Here is a 13849-nt window from a genome sequence, read left to right as displayed (position 1 = left end):
TACAAAACATTAGCCAGGTGTGGTGGCGGGTGCCTGTAATCCCATTACTCAGAAGGCTGAGGCAGGAGAATCGCTTGAACCTGGGAGGTGGAGGTTGCAGTGAGCACAGATTGCGCCATTGTACTCCAGCCTGGGCGACAAGAACAAAACTCTGTCTCGGGTTAAAAAAAAAAGAAAAGCTTATTAAAAAGAAGAAGTTAGTGGGCTATGGTTTGCTGACCCCTGACATAAGGTCTGATGTAAAACATGGGGAGATCATAACCAGCTGCCCGTGGAGTGCCCTAAAATCTAAACTGTGTCCTGCTCTTCAGGAGCAGATGACAGCCATCTGCACTGATTGTCATACAACTGCTTGTTTTAGAATCGCACTTCCTTGAGATTCATTCTGCCTCTGTGTTACCTGGTCCTTTTCTGTTAATGCTTAACTGCTTTATGCACATAAAATAAAAAGATTACTGTTTTAAAAATCTAAAATGTTGAAATATTTTATTTTAGAGACGGAGTCTTCCTCTGTCGCCCATGCTGGAGTGCAGTGGTGTGAACTCGACTCACTGCAACCTCCACCTCCGGGGCTCAAGCAATTCTCCTGCCTCAGCTTCCCGAGTAGCTGAGATGACAGGAGCCCGCCACTGCACCCAACTAATTTTTGTATTTAAGTAGAGATGGGGTTTCACCATCTGGGCCAGGCTGTGGTCTTAATGTTCTTACATTGGTTATTTCAGTACCTCCATTGTGTCATTTATAAAGGAGGATCTTGCTCTAAAATTGGATGATTCTATATTCATTTGACTTATACTTTCTCTCCATAGCCTAATCTTTTTCAAGAATGGATGTAAATTCATTGACTTTAGGAGTTATATTGCTTTTTTGTGTTTTTTGTAGTCTCACACTGTAAGTCAGCCCAAGTTAACATGAGACCAAAAAACAGTTCAACTTTAAAACCAGTGAAAACTATTACTATTAGCGGAACTAACATAATAGAACCTTTAAAGTTTTTTTTTTTTTTTAACAGAATCTTGCTTTGTCGCCCAGGCTGGAGTGCAGTGGTGCCATCTCGGCTCACTGCATCCTCTGCCTCCTCGGTTCAAGCGATTCTTCTGTCCCAGCCTCACAAGTAGCTTGGGATTACAGGTGGGCACCACCATGCCCAGCTAATTTTTGTATTTTTTTAATAAAGACGGGGTTTCACCATATTGGCCAGGCTGGTCTCGAACTCCTGACCTCAGGTGATCCACCCACGTTGGCCTCCCAAAGTGCTGGGATTATAGGCATGAGCTGCTGCGCCCGGCCTGAAGTATCTTAATCATACAAGGAGGCATTGCTTGAATGTACTAATAGGGAATTTGACAATCGAACAAGTGAATACTGACCTTTTTTTTAAAGGTCATATTAAGTGATCTCTAAAATCTAAAGTCTACACTGTTTTTATTTGCACATCTCACACCTATGTTACCTTTATGATTAGCATTGGAATACTGTGAGGGAAGTTGTGAATAGCTTCTTTAATTTAAATCTTCCTTGTGGAAGTTACTGGATATTATTTAGGAATACTGCGGTTATGCTGGGCGCTGTAGCTCTCGCCTGTAATCCCAGCATTTTGGGAGGCTGAGGCAGGCAGATCACCTGAGGTCAGGAGTTTGAAACCAGCCTGGCCAACATGGTGAAACCCCGTCTCTACTAACAATACAAAAATTAGCCAGGTGTGATGGCACAGTCCTAGAGTCCCAACTACTCAGGAGGCTGAAGCAGGAGAATCGTTTGAGCCCGGGAGGCGGGCTCGTTTACTATGTTTCTGGCATAGTAAACACTTTTTTTTTTTTTTTGAGGGGGCACAGAAATGTTGCAAGTAAACACTGTTTGTAAAGGTGGACTTAAAAAGATCTGCTTATCCCATATATCCGTATAACTCTAGTGTTACATGAAATATTTAGCAAGTTTCTGTGACAGGTGCTCAGTAAACACTGACTCCTTTTTTGGTATGATAAGGAAATACAGCAATACTGGGCTTTTTTGAAACCTGAAATTCCTTACAAGCTCTCATTTTGTGAGGTTGAGAGAGTTGCAGGACTGGGCTGTATCCTATTTCCATACCTGCCTGTGTATGCTAATGTGTGTTGATTTGTGGGCATCTGATAGGATGTTGGTCATGAAGCCCCCTTAAAGTGGCACTTGAATTTTTCTCCTTTCTATATTTCTTTCACCAAATTTCATTTTACTGTTATTTAATCTTAAGATTTATGAAACCTTAATATATCTGTGCCTGAATTTTGTCCACTAGAAATAACACTGAAGCATCAATGCAGTCCTTTGAGGATGCTGTTAAGTTTAATTATGTCTGTTTATTTTTTATTTAATTTTTTTTGAGACAGTCTTACTCTTGTCTGCCAGGCTGGTGTGCATTGGTGCAGTCTTGGGTCACCGCAGCCTCGAACTCCTGGCCTCAAGCAATCCTCCCACCTCAGCCTCCCGAGTAGCTGTAATTATAGGCGAGCACCACCATGTCTGGCTAATTTTTGTATTTTTTGTAGAGACAGGGTTTTGCCATGTTGCCCAGGCTGGTCTTGCACTCCTGAGCGCGAAATGATCCACCTGCCTGGGCCTCCCAAAGTGCTGGATTATAGGTGTGAGCCACCATGGCTGGCCATGGTATCTATTATATAATATTGTATATTACATATATTATATAATATATTATATATCATATATGATATATGTAATATATAATATTATATAATATATATGACATAGTTCTTGGTTGTTAAGTCTAATGATATGTTATCTTTCTGTCTTAATTCGTTATTATGACTAACAATCTTAGGATTATCAGTACTCATGATATAACATGAATATTTGGCATTAGTTGGTTTTATAAGGGGAGCAAGCAGTTGAAAAGTTTAGATGTGCTTGCCACTCAATACATTATTTACTTTTGTAATGATGTATTTCAGAATAACTGTGTAGAATACATTGAGGATGATGAGGAGCATGTAGACATTGAGACTGTAGAAGAGCTCTCAGAGGAAATTAATGTTGCTCACCTGAAGACCACAGCGGCCCACACACAGTCATTCAAACAGCCGTAAGTCTTATTTCTCTTTGGATTGTTGTTTTTGTAGTTTTGTAAACAAACAAAATGAAATGTTCTGTTCAGGAGCTCTGGGTAACTGATCTGGTTCCTTCTTCCTCTAGCTTTTTTTCTGATTAGTATAGATGAGGAGAGGAACTAGAATTTGGGTAATTAATTTTCTTTGGTCATTGGTAGGAGGCAGTGTGTAAATGTGAATAACGTGCTTTTGGAGCCCGACAGACTGGTATTATAAAATACTAGTTTTGCTAGTTTGTAGGTATTTAACCTTGGGCAAATCTTTAATCTCTCTGAACCTCAGATTCTTTACCTATGAAATGAGGAAAATGCCCCCATTTGAAGTGTTAAATGAGGTAGTATGTGCAAGTAGCATAATAACTGATATAAGTGGACTATTCAACAAAGGTTAGTTTTTTTATCATTTAAGAATAGGCATTATATTCTAAATTTGGTTACTTTACTAGTTAAACAGGTGAGATACAGGTAGGAAAATTTTTCTTCCTGTTTCACTGGTGAGATGAAAATATGGAAGGAATGATGACTTGCTCAGGAAAATTTATTTCATTTTCTGTTTTAGTAAGCCTTATATTGATTATGGATTGGGGTGTGAGAAAGAGTAGGGAAGGAAGATATTTTGTGCCAGACATTGTACTTTTCCTGTCATCTCATTAACTACGATGATATGAAAGTACCTATGAGTTGAGAAAGAATAATTCTTCGTTCCTACTGATGCTGAGGAAGTCGAAGGAGTAGAAAATAGGACTAATAGTTTTCTTCAGTCCGGAGCTGTTTGCAGGCCACTGCAGTTACCTACTGGCTAAACTTGAAAGAATTTAAATCCCTTAAAAACTTAATTAGACTTAATGAGTTTAGTCTGGGATAATGAGTTCTGTATACTAAAACTGAGTTTGTAAACAATAGCAACAAACAAAAACTCTAAAAAATATTTGCAATAGTAACAGGAAAAATGCTGTGTGAGAACATTCTCTGACAAGCTGTATAAGACTCTTCTTACAAAATTGTATTGAAAGACGAAGAGGAATTCAACAAATGGAGAGCGATAACATGTTAGTGGATTGCAATAGTAAAGGGCCAAGAATAATCAACACACAGCACAAAAACTGTAAGGGAACAGATTAAAATAAAAAAGATTTAGGCTGGGCGTGGTGGCTCACGCCTGTAATCCCAGCACTTTGGGAGGCCGAGGTGGGCAGATCACCTGAATTCAGGAGTTCAAGACCAGGCTGGCCAACATGGCAAAACCCTGTCTCTACTAAAAATACGCAAATTAGCCGGGCTTGTTGGCACATGCCTGTAGTACCAGCTACTCAAGAGGCTAAGGCAGGAGGATTGCTTGAACCTGGGAGGTGGAGGTTGCAGTGAGCTGAGACTGTGCCACTGTACTCCAGCCTGAGAGACAGTGAGACTCCATCTCAAAAAAAAAAAAAAAAATTAAAGTTTTAATTAGATTTGTTTAAATTGTTTAAATTGTTTAAATTTAATTAAAAATAAAGTTAAAAGAATTGAAAAATTCTGTCAGAACACCATGAGAACAGTGAAAAGGCAAACTCAGACTATGAAGAAAGTGTTTGCCATACATATTAACTAACAAAGGATTAGTATCAAGGATATAAAAAAATTGTTACAAGTCAGTAAGAAAAAGATGACCCAGTAGAAAAGTAACTAATGGATATTAGAGACAGTTGACAGAAGAAGAAACCTAAAAGCCCAGTAAACACATGTACATTTGTTCAGCCTCACAAGTAATTAAGGAAATGCAGATAAAACCACAGTGACTTTACCAGTTCACACCCATAAGACTTCAAAAGTGGAGATTTCTGGTGGTACAGTTATCTAGGTGTGGAGCAATGAGAACTCGCATACTGCAAGTGGGAGTGTACATTGTTATTACCAGTTTAACAGTTACTGAAGTTGAAGGTGTGCATATCTTTCTTCTGCTCCTGTGCTCTAGAAAAATTTACACAAGGGGTCGTGTATGGGACTGTCCATTGCAGCATTGTTTGCTATTATGAAGATTTAGAAACAACCTAAATAACTACCAACATTCTGAAAAAAAAAATTTGGGGAAATTCACATTGTGGAATACTGTTTAACTATATAACAGTTAAAACAATTGGAATTAGAACTCTGTGTATCAACATATCTTAGGTGTAATTTATTTGTACTTTTATTTTTGATATTTTTTGTAGAGACGGAGTCTTGCTATGTTGCCCAGGCTAGTTTTGAACTCCTGGCCTCAAGCAGTCCTCGTGCCTTGGCCTCCTAAAGTTCTTGGATTATAGGCATGAGCTACTGTGCCTGGCCTTCAGGTGGAAATGAGTTGCAGAAAGATATAGTATAGTATATAATATTTAAAGTGGTACTTTTTTTTGTTTAGATATATATAATATTTCTAGTAAAACTTACAAAAATGTGCATGGTAAACTCTTAGAATGGTTACTTTTGATAAAGAAGGAAGGGAATGTGATTGAGTAGACTGCACATAGATCCTTCTGTATTTTTGAGATGTATTATTTCTCAAGCTAGATGGTTCATATGTGGGTGTTCATTATATGCTTGGTCCTCCTTCACAGATGGGAAGACCAAGTGTATAATGGAAAAGCACGTATCCACAAATATAGAAAGTATGTATTTGTGGATTCACCCAACTGTGGATTGGAAATACTTGGAAGAAGAAAAATTGCATCTGTATTGAACATGTATAGACTTTATTTTCATGTCATTATTCACTAAACAATACAGTATAACTATTTACTTAGTTTTTACATTGTACTAGGTGTTATAAGTAATATAGGGATGATTTAAAGTATACAGGAGGAGGTGCCTATGTTATATGCAAATACTATACCATTTTATATCAGGGACTTGAGTATTCAAGGATACTGCTGGAAGTTTTGGAACGAGTCTTCTGTGGATACTGAAGGACGACTTTAAATTTGTTTATATGGTTTTGTGTATTAAATATTTCATGATTGTACAAAGTAATTTGAAGTTTTACTGACTATTTATACACTTTTAGAGAAAATATATAATGTCAAGTAAATAATGTGGCCATATATCACACCTTGGGAAAAAGAAACTGGTTGTAATTTGGAATGGTTTGGTTGTAGCTGTGAAACAGGTCTTAGATTATTAAATTTCAGTAAGACCCTGAAAAATCCTGTCTTTATCCAGGTCCTGTACTCACATCTCTGCAGATGAAAAAGCAGCTGAAAGGAGTCGAAAGGTATTTAGGATATTATTTAGTGATAATTACTCATTGAATAAAATTGTTAACATTTATCTTAGGGTTGAAACAACATTAGCTATATTAGCCACAATTTTTTCTCAGGGCTACTTTTGCCAGTGAGTTAATATAATCAGTTTTTCTCCTTAATGAAATTATACTGCTAATGTCCTTTTTTTCCCTTTTAATTCTTCTCCTCAGAGGATAGACTAATGTAGAAGAGTTAAAAATGGATATGAAATTTATGAGAATATATGTGCTTATTTGAAAACTGTTCTTGTAATCGTTTGATGTAAAACAAGCTGCCATTCTTTCTTGCTTGGGCTCATGATTTTAAGTGATTTAAATAACTATGCTCTGCAAAATGGCTAGCAGTTCAGGGATCCATGAAACAATAAACCTTTAATTTTCTTAATCTTTTTGGTGTATATCATAGTAACATAATTAAGCAGAGTTTTTTGTTGATCCTAACCAACAGTAGGCATGGAGGAGAGTTTGGTTTGTTTAAATTGTTTTCTACTTGTTTTTCTATCTTAATTTAAAAGATTAAAAAAAGACAGTGATGGGGGTTGGGTTGAAGTAGAGGGTGGCATTTGGTTCCTTTAAAAAATCATAGTACAGTTTGTTTGGTTTTGATCTGATTTGGGACTCATATGATACAACGTATTTGCATGGTTGTAATTATTTGCATATATCATTATATTTGGCTTTTAAAAATTTATTCTGAAGCATTTTTCAGATATAACAAGAATTTTCATAATAGCTTATTTACGTAATCATTGTTTTGTACCCAAATAATTACATGCAAATTCTTGCTGCACTTTGCTATATTTAATGTTTATATTGCTTTTCTTTCTGTCTTCTTGGCTCTTTTATTCTCCCATTCTATGTTAAGGCATAATGGGTTTAACTTTAGAAAGGCAGTGGCTTTTACATTAGAGTTTTTGGGTACGGTCAGAGTTATGATTAAGCAAACAGTGTCAGAAAAAGAGACAATTAGAAACATCAGAGAGAAAAACCACAAAACCAAGAAACTGCACAGGACAGGCAATATTATTCACTTTGTATGAGTAGTGTTTATAATGTCATAATAGTTAATGTTGATGCTTTTTTAAAGTTTATAACCTATGATTAAAATATAAAAGACTTAATTTCAGTCTTGAAAATGTGAGAATACAGATGACAAATTGGGAGGTGAGAGAGGGAAGAAGAAATAAAGGGAAGGATACAGGTGCTGATACCCTCGTTTTACAAAGTAGAAAGGCAAGATAGATTGTTTATTGTTGATGAAATAAGAAATTAAGGTAGAATTCAAGTTGCTAAGGGATCAGTAGAACAACTAAAAGTAGTGATGTAACTATATTGGGATGATAAGATGGTAAGACATAAGAGTGATGTGAGCTAAATCCTCTTCTGCATAGCAAGAAGTCAATAGATAGCATTGAAGATGGAAAAAAATAAGCTTATGTTACTATTTTTGGTTTAGGATATAGATTTAAGAACTAGAAGAAGCTGCTAAAAGAATTAAAAAGTGATTGTTTTTGAGGATCCAGGTACAAGTTCAGGGCACAGTTGCTTTTCATTATAAGCTTCTTTTTTTTTTTTTTTTTTTTTTTTTGAGACAGTCTCGCTCTGTCACCCAGGCTGGAGTGCAATGGCGCAATCTCGGCTCACTGCAAGCTCCGCCTCCCGGGTTCACGCCATTCTCCGGCCTCAGCCTCTCCGAGTAGCTGGGACTACAGGCGCCCACCACCACGCCCGGCTAATTTTTTTTTGTATTTTTAGTAGAGACGGGGTTTCACCCTGGTCTCGATCTCCTGACCTCATGATCCTCCCGCCTCGGCCTCCCAAAGTGCTGGGATTACAAGCTTGAGCCACCGCGCCCGGCCTAAGCTTCTTAGTGTGTGTGTGTGTGTGTGTGTGTGTGTGTGTGTGTGTGTGTGTGTGTTTTCGTAAAGATGAAGTCTTACTGTGTTGCCTGTGTTAGTCTCGAACTCCTGGCCTCAAGTGATCCCCTCCAAAAGTGCTGGAAATTACAGGTGTGAGCCACTGTGCCTGGCCAGCCTCTTCATGTATTTTAAGTCCTATATGCAAAGATTGTAATAGAATAAATAAGATAGAGAAAGGAGGCTTTAAGCCTTTCTGAGGATCAAGAAGGACTTTCCTGAAAAAGTGCAGAGTTTTAAATGTTAAGTTTTAAATGTTATGGGGGTTTAGGTAAGAGGTGGGATAAGTAATCTAGGTACAGGTAAAAAGCCTGTGTAATGTCAGGGAGGTGTGGGATTGTGTAGTATATTTTGGGAATTTCTAGCAGATGGGAATGGTTGGAGAGAAAGGTGATTTAGAAGAGTGGCAGTTGATTCTTTACCAGATTGAGGAGGATCTTACAGTATTTTTTGAAAAACAGTTAATGTAATTTGTATCATGAAAACAAGTTTTAGTAATATAATAAATTACTTAAGCTCTTTCAGATCTCCTATGCCTGTAACATATACAATTTCTTCCTCATTTGAAAATCACTGAAATTTGAACTGAGAGCCGGTAAGATCACTTTAGCATGTATTAGAAATTAGACTGTTGGCGTTGTAAGAGTTAGATTTGAAGGAAAGATAGACTGGTAGTAAGATGACCAATTGAGAGGCTGTTAGAACAGTCCAGACAAAAGGTAATGGGTGCCTGACATAGGGCAGTGTCATTTGGAACAGAATAAGAGGGCCAACTATACGTTCAAGATATTTAGGAGGCAATCTTGTTTGGACAGGCTCCACCAATTCCTCTAAAACTGAAGCCTGATTACTGGAGTGACAAACTACAGAAAGAAGCAGAAGCGTTTGCTTATTATCGCCGGACACACACTGCCAATGAGCGGCGGCGGCGTGGAGAAATGAGGGATCTCTTTGAGAAATTAAAAATCACATTGGGATTACTTCATTCTTCCAAGGTTTCCAAAAGTCTCATTCTTACTCGAGTAAGTGTTCTGTGTAAATGACAATAAGAGCTTGACTAAGAGATTCTTACCGATGATATGAGAAAGAGAATCCACTGACATATAAGGGAGATTGAAATAGAGCTACTTAAATGTAACAGTTGAATATGGACTAGTGAATGCCCAGTAAATCCCTTAGGGGGAAAATCATTATGCTAAGTCACAGTAGATTTTCACTGAAAGTCAAGTTCTTTTTTTTTTTTATTTGAGACGGAGTTTTGCTGTTGTTGCCCAGGCTGGAGTACAATGGCACGATCTTGGCTCACTGCAACCTTGGCCTCATGGGTTCAAGCGATTCTCCTGCCTCAGCCTCCTGAGTAGTTGGGATTTCAGGCTTGCGCCACCACACCTGACTAATTTTGTATTTTTAGTAGATTAGTAGTAATTTTGTATTTTTGTATTTTTAGTAGAGACGGGGTTTCTCTATGTTGGTCAGGCTGGTCTTGAACTCCCGACCTCCAGTGATCCGCCCACCTCAGCCTCCTGAAGTGCTGGGATTACTGGCATGAGCCACTGCACCCAGGCGAAAGTCAGGTTCTTAATTGGCACAGCTATCCTTTCTTCAGATAGAGTCAGAAACTCTGGTTAGCCGTGTTGACCACATTCTTGTTACATTGGTGTTCTTGATAGCACTTAGTACAGGTTATCACAGTGTAAAGCACAGCATAAGTGATATTTTAATATGCTTAACAGTTGACAGCCATTTTAAAAGAAAACCTGAAATATTCAAGGGAGCAGAAATTTTAACTTTGCATGTAGAATATCTAAAGTAATTTCATTTAAATAGTTTTTAAGTAGAAGCTGGAGGAGTATAGGATAAGCATTCATATCCCTCTAGAGCAAAGTTATTTCAACCAGATTTTGATTAGACTAGGAGATGATCTTAAAGTTGATTATTAAAATCTAAGCAGAGCACTGGTGTTTTGTATCTCCTCGCAGTGGTGGAATACCTACTACCATTCAGTGATGCTCTTTGGAAATAATCATGGTCACATTCCTTAAAAGTGTAAGCCAGAAATCCTCTTACAGTTTAACAAAAAATAATTTCTGAAACATCAACAATTGTTAATGGAATTTAAGAATTCTCTTAAGATGTCAGATTAAGTTTTTTTCATTAGAGAAATTGTATAGGCCTTACCTGTGTTTAAAGAAGGAGTGGATCAATTTTCAATAATACCACTATTTCTATTCTAGGCCTTCAGTGAAATTCAGGGACTAACAGATCAGGCAGACAAATTGATAGGACAGAAAAATCTCCTGACTCGAAAACGGAATATTCTGATACGGAAAGTATCGTCTCTTTCAGGTGAGATAAGTAAATAATCTCTGGTAAAGAGCATAATTATAGCTTTATCAAGAAGAAATCCTCAGTAGATCTTTCAGATACTTAATTGAAAGCTTGGCTCCCACAGTTTACAGCACGGTTATCCTTTGACTGGGTGGGTGGTTTCTTGTGAATTGTAATCACCTTACTTTCCATAGTTTTTGGGAATATAGTTAAAGCAACTAGATTTCCATTGACTCTATTTCTCATTATGTGGGGTAATGCTGAAAGTGCTAATGTATTCTCTGTTAACTTATAGGTAAGACAGAAGAAGTGGTCCTGAAGAAGCTAGAGTATATTTATGCAAAACAGCAAGCACTAGAGGCACAAAAAAGAAAAAAGAAGATGGGATCAGATGAGTTTGACATGTCTCCCAGAATTAGCAAACAGCAGGAAGGATCTTCTGCATCATCTGTAGATCTTGGACAGATGTTTATAAATAACAGGAGGGGGAAACCTTTGATACTTTCCAGGAAAAAAGACCAGGCCACAGGTAGGAGGGACATTCTTTGCTTTCCTTAATGTAGATGTACATCATTTGACTTTACTGGACTGACCACCTTCTCTTCTCTTGTCCACATTTTTAGTTTAGTGTGGTTTTTTTTTTTTTTTTTTTTTTGAGACAGCTCTGTTGCCCAGGCTGCAGTGCAGTGATGTGATCTCAGCTCACTGCAACCTCCACCTCCCGGGTTCAAGCGATTATCCGCTTCAGCCTCCTGAGTAGCTGGGACTACAGTGAGCACCACCAGGCCCAGCTTATTTTTTTAATTTTTAGTAGAGATGGGATTTTGCCCTGTTGGCCAGGCTAGTCTCGAGCTCTTGACCTCCAAGTGATTCACCTGCCTCGGCCTCCCAAAGTGCTGGGATTACAGGTGTGAGCAACCACACCTAGCCCACGGTTTTAGTTTTAATTAAATGAATTAAAGATGGGTTGTATAAAAAGTAGAATATTAACTACATTAGATTTTGGTTTCTGGTTGTAATACACACTCATGCAAATCCTGAGAAGTTACCAGTCCTGGTAACATATTAGTCTATAGTCATGTATTTTTAATGAGTAGTTTTTTAAACTTTTCAGACTTTATACCTGACTTCGTGATTTCCCTGCAGTTCTACTGATGGATTTAAGAAGTTGGGTCTAGCTGAGACCAGTAAATGGGAAATTTTTTGTAAAATTTAATTTTGTCAAATCAGGCTCTATTTTTCTTTTCTTTTTTTTCTTTTTTTTTTTTTTTTTTTTTGAGAAAGAGTCTTGCTCTGTTGCCCAGGCTGGAGTGCAGTGGCGCGATCTCGGCTCACTGTAAGCTCCGCCTCCTGGGTTCACACCATTCTCCTGCCTCAGCCTCCCCAGTAGCTAGGACTATAGGCGCCTGCCACTATGCCTGGCTAATTTTTTTTTGTATTTTTAGTAGAGACGGGGTTTAACCATGTTAGCCAGAATGGTCTCGATCTCCTGACTTCGTGATCCGTCCACCTCGGCCTCCCAAAGTGCTGGGATTACAGGCGTGAGCCACTGCGCCTGTCCATTAGGCTCTATTTTTCATCAGATCACTTACTTATTAATACATTGCTATTAAGAAACAGTAGGCCGGACGCGGTGGCTCACGCCTGTAATCCCAGAACTTTGGGAGGCTGAGGCGGGCAGATCACCGGAGGTCGGGAGTTTGAGACTAGCCTGACCAACATGGAGAAACCCTGTCTCTACTAAAAATACAAAATTAGCCAGGTGTGGTGGCACATGCCTGTAATCTCAGCTATTTAGGAGGCTGAGGCAGGAGAATCGCTCTAACCCGGAAGGTGGAGGTTATGGTGAGCTGAGATTGCACCATTGTATTCCAGCCTGGGCAACAAGCACGAAACTCTGTCTCAAAACAAAACAAAACAAAACAAAAACCCCAAAGTAAATTGGTCTTAAAGTCTTATTACCATCTTGATTTTGGAAGTAAAGTTATATTGATTTTATGTGTTACTTATGTTCTTAGAGAATGGTATATCTGGCTGGGCTCAGTGGCTCATGCCTGTAATCCCACCAATTAGGGAGGCAGAGGCAGGAGGATTGCTTGCACTCAGGAGTTTGAGACCAGCCTTGGGCAATATGGTGAAACCCTGTCTCTACTAAAAATACCAAAATTAGCTGGATGTGGTGGTGCACACCTGTAGTCCCAGCTACTTGGGAGGCTGAGGCAGGAAAATCACTTGAACCCGGGTGGCGGAGGCTGCAGTGAGCTGAGATCACACCTTTGTACTCTAGCCTGTGCGACAGAGCGAGACTCCATCTCAAAAAAAATTAAAAAAAAAAAAAAAAAGAATGGTATAGTCTTTTTTACTCTTTAGATGTTTGGATAGCCCAGTGTATGAGCCAAAAAAATCTGGTGTGGGTGTTTTTTTTTTTTTTTCTTTTGAGATGGAGTCTCGCTCTGTTGCCCAGGCTAGAGTGCGGTGGCACAATCTCGGCTCACTGTCAGCTCTGCCTCCCAGGTTCACACCATTCTTCTGCCTCAGCCTCCCAAGTAGCTGGGACTACAGGTGCCCGCCACCACGCCTGGCTAGTTTTTTGTATTTTTAGTAGAGACGGGGTTTCACTGTGTTAGCCAGGATGGTCTTGATCTCCTGACCTCATGATCCACCCGCCTCGGCCTCCCAAAATGCTGGAATTACAGGCGTCAGCCACCGCGCCCGGCTGTTTTGTTTTGAGAAGGGCCTCATTCTGTAGCTCAGGCTGGAGTGCAGTGTCTCGCTTGCTGCCTTGACCTCCTGGGCTTAAGCAATTCTCCCACCTCAGCCTTCCTAGTAGCTGGAACCACAGGTGCACACCACCACACCCGCCTAATTAAAAAAAATTTTTCTTGTAGAGATGGAGATGGGGTCTCACCATGTTGCCCAGGCTGGTCTTGAAATCCTGGGCTCAAATGATCTGCCTGCCTCAGCCTCCCAAAGTGCTGGGATTACAGGCATGAGCCACCACACCCAGCTGAATGCCTTTTATCTATAACTAATTTCTGATCTTTCTTGCAGAAAATACCTCACCCTCGAACACTCCACACACCTCTGCCAACCTTGTGATGACTCCGCAAGGGCAATTGCTCACCCTAAAAGGTCCCCTATTCTCAGGACCAGTGGTAACTGTTTCTCCTGATCTCTTAGAATCTGATCTTAAGCCTCAAGTTGCCGGTAGTGCTGTGGCTCTACCAGGTATGTCGTAAGTGT

The 13849-nt window shown here is 39.1% G+C and overlaps 1 protein-coding gene across 5 annotated transcripts in view; it reads left to right on the top strand.

Moving 5' to 3' along the window:
• Window positions 1-13849, top strand: part of MGA (MAX dimerization protein MGA) — a 111301-nt gene that overhangs the window by 92596 nt on the left and 4856 nt on the right. For all 5 annotated transcript variants that reach the window (XM_030814264.1, XM_030814262.1, XM_030814263.1 and 2 more), the window contains 6 exons: window positions 2949-3079; window positions 6281-6332; window positions 9094-9300; window positions 10513-10624; window positions 10902-11135; window positions 13658-13834. In XM_030814264.1, coding sequence (XP_030670124.1) covers window positions 2949-3079; window positions 6281-6332; window positions 9094-9300; window positions 10513-10624; window positions 10902-11135; window positions 13658-13834 — 913 coding nt within the window. The remainder of the gene's footprint in view (window positions 1-2948; window positions 3080-6280; window positions 6333-9093; window positions 9301-10512; window positions 10625-10901; window positions 11136-13657; window positions 13835-13849) is intronic.

The sequence above is a fragment of the Nomascus leucogenys genome, chromosome 6 (genome assembly GCF_006542625.1).
Source record: "Nomascus leucogenys isolate Asia chromosome 6, Asia_NLE_v1, whole genome shotgun sequence".
In the NCBI taxonomy this organism is placed as follows: Eukaryota; Metazoa; Chordata; class Mammalia; order Primates; family Hylobatidae; genus Nomascus; species Nomascus leucogenys.
Note: the sequence above shows the minus strand (reverse complement) of the source record. Positions and strands in the feature narration are given on the sequence as shown.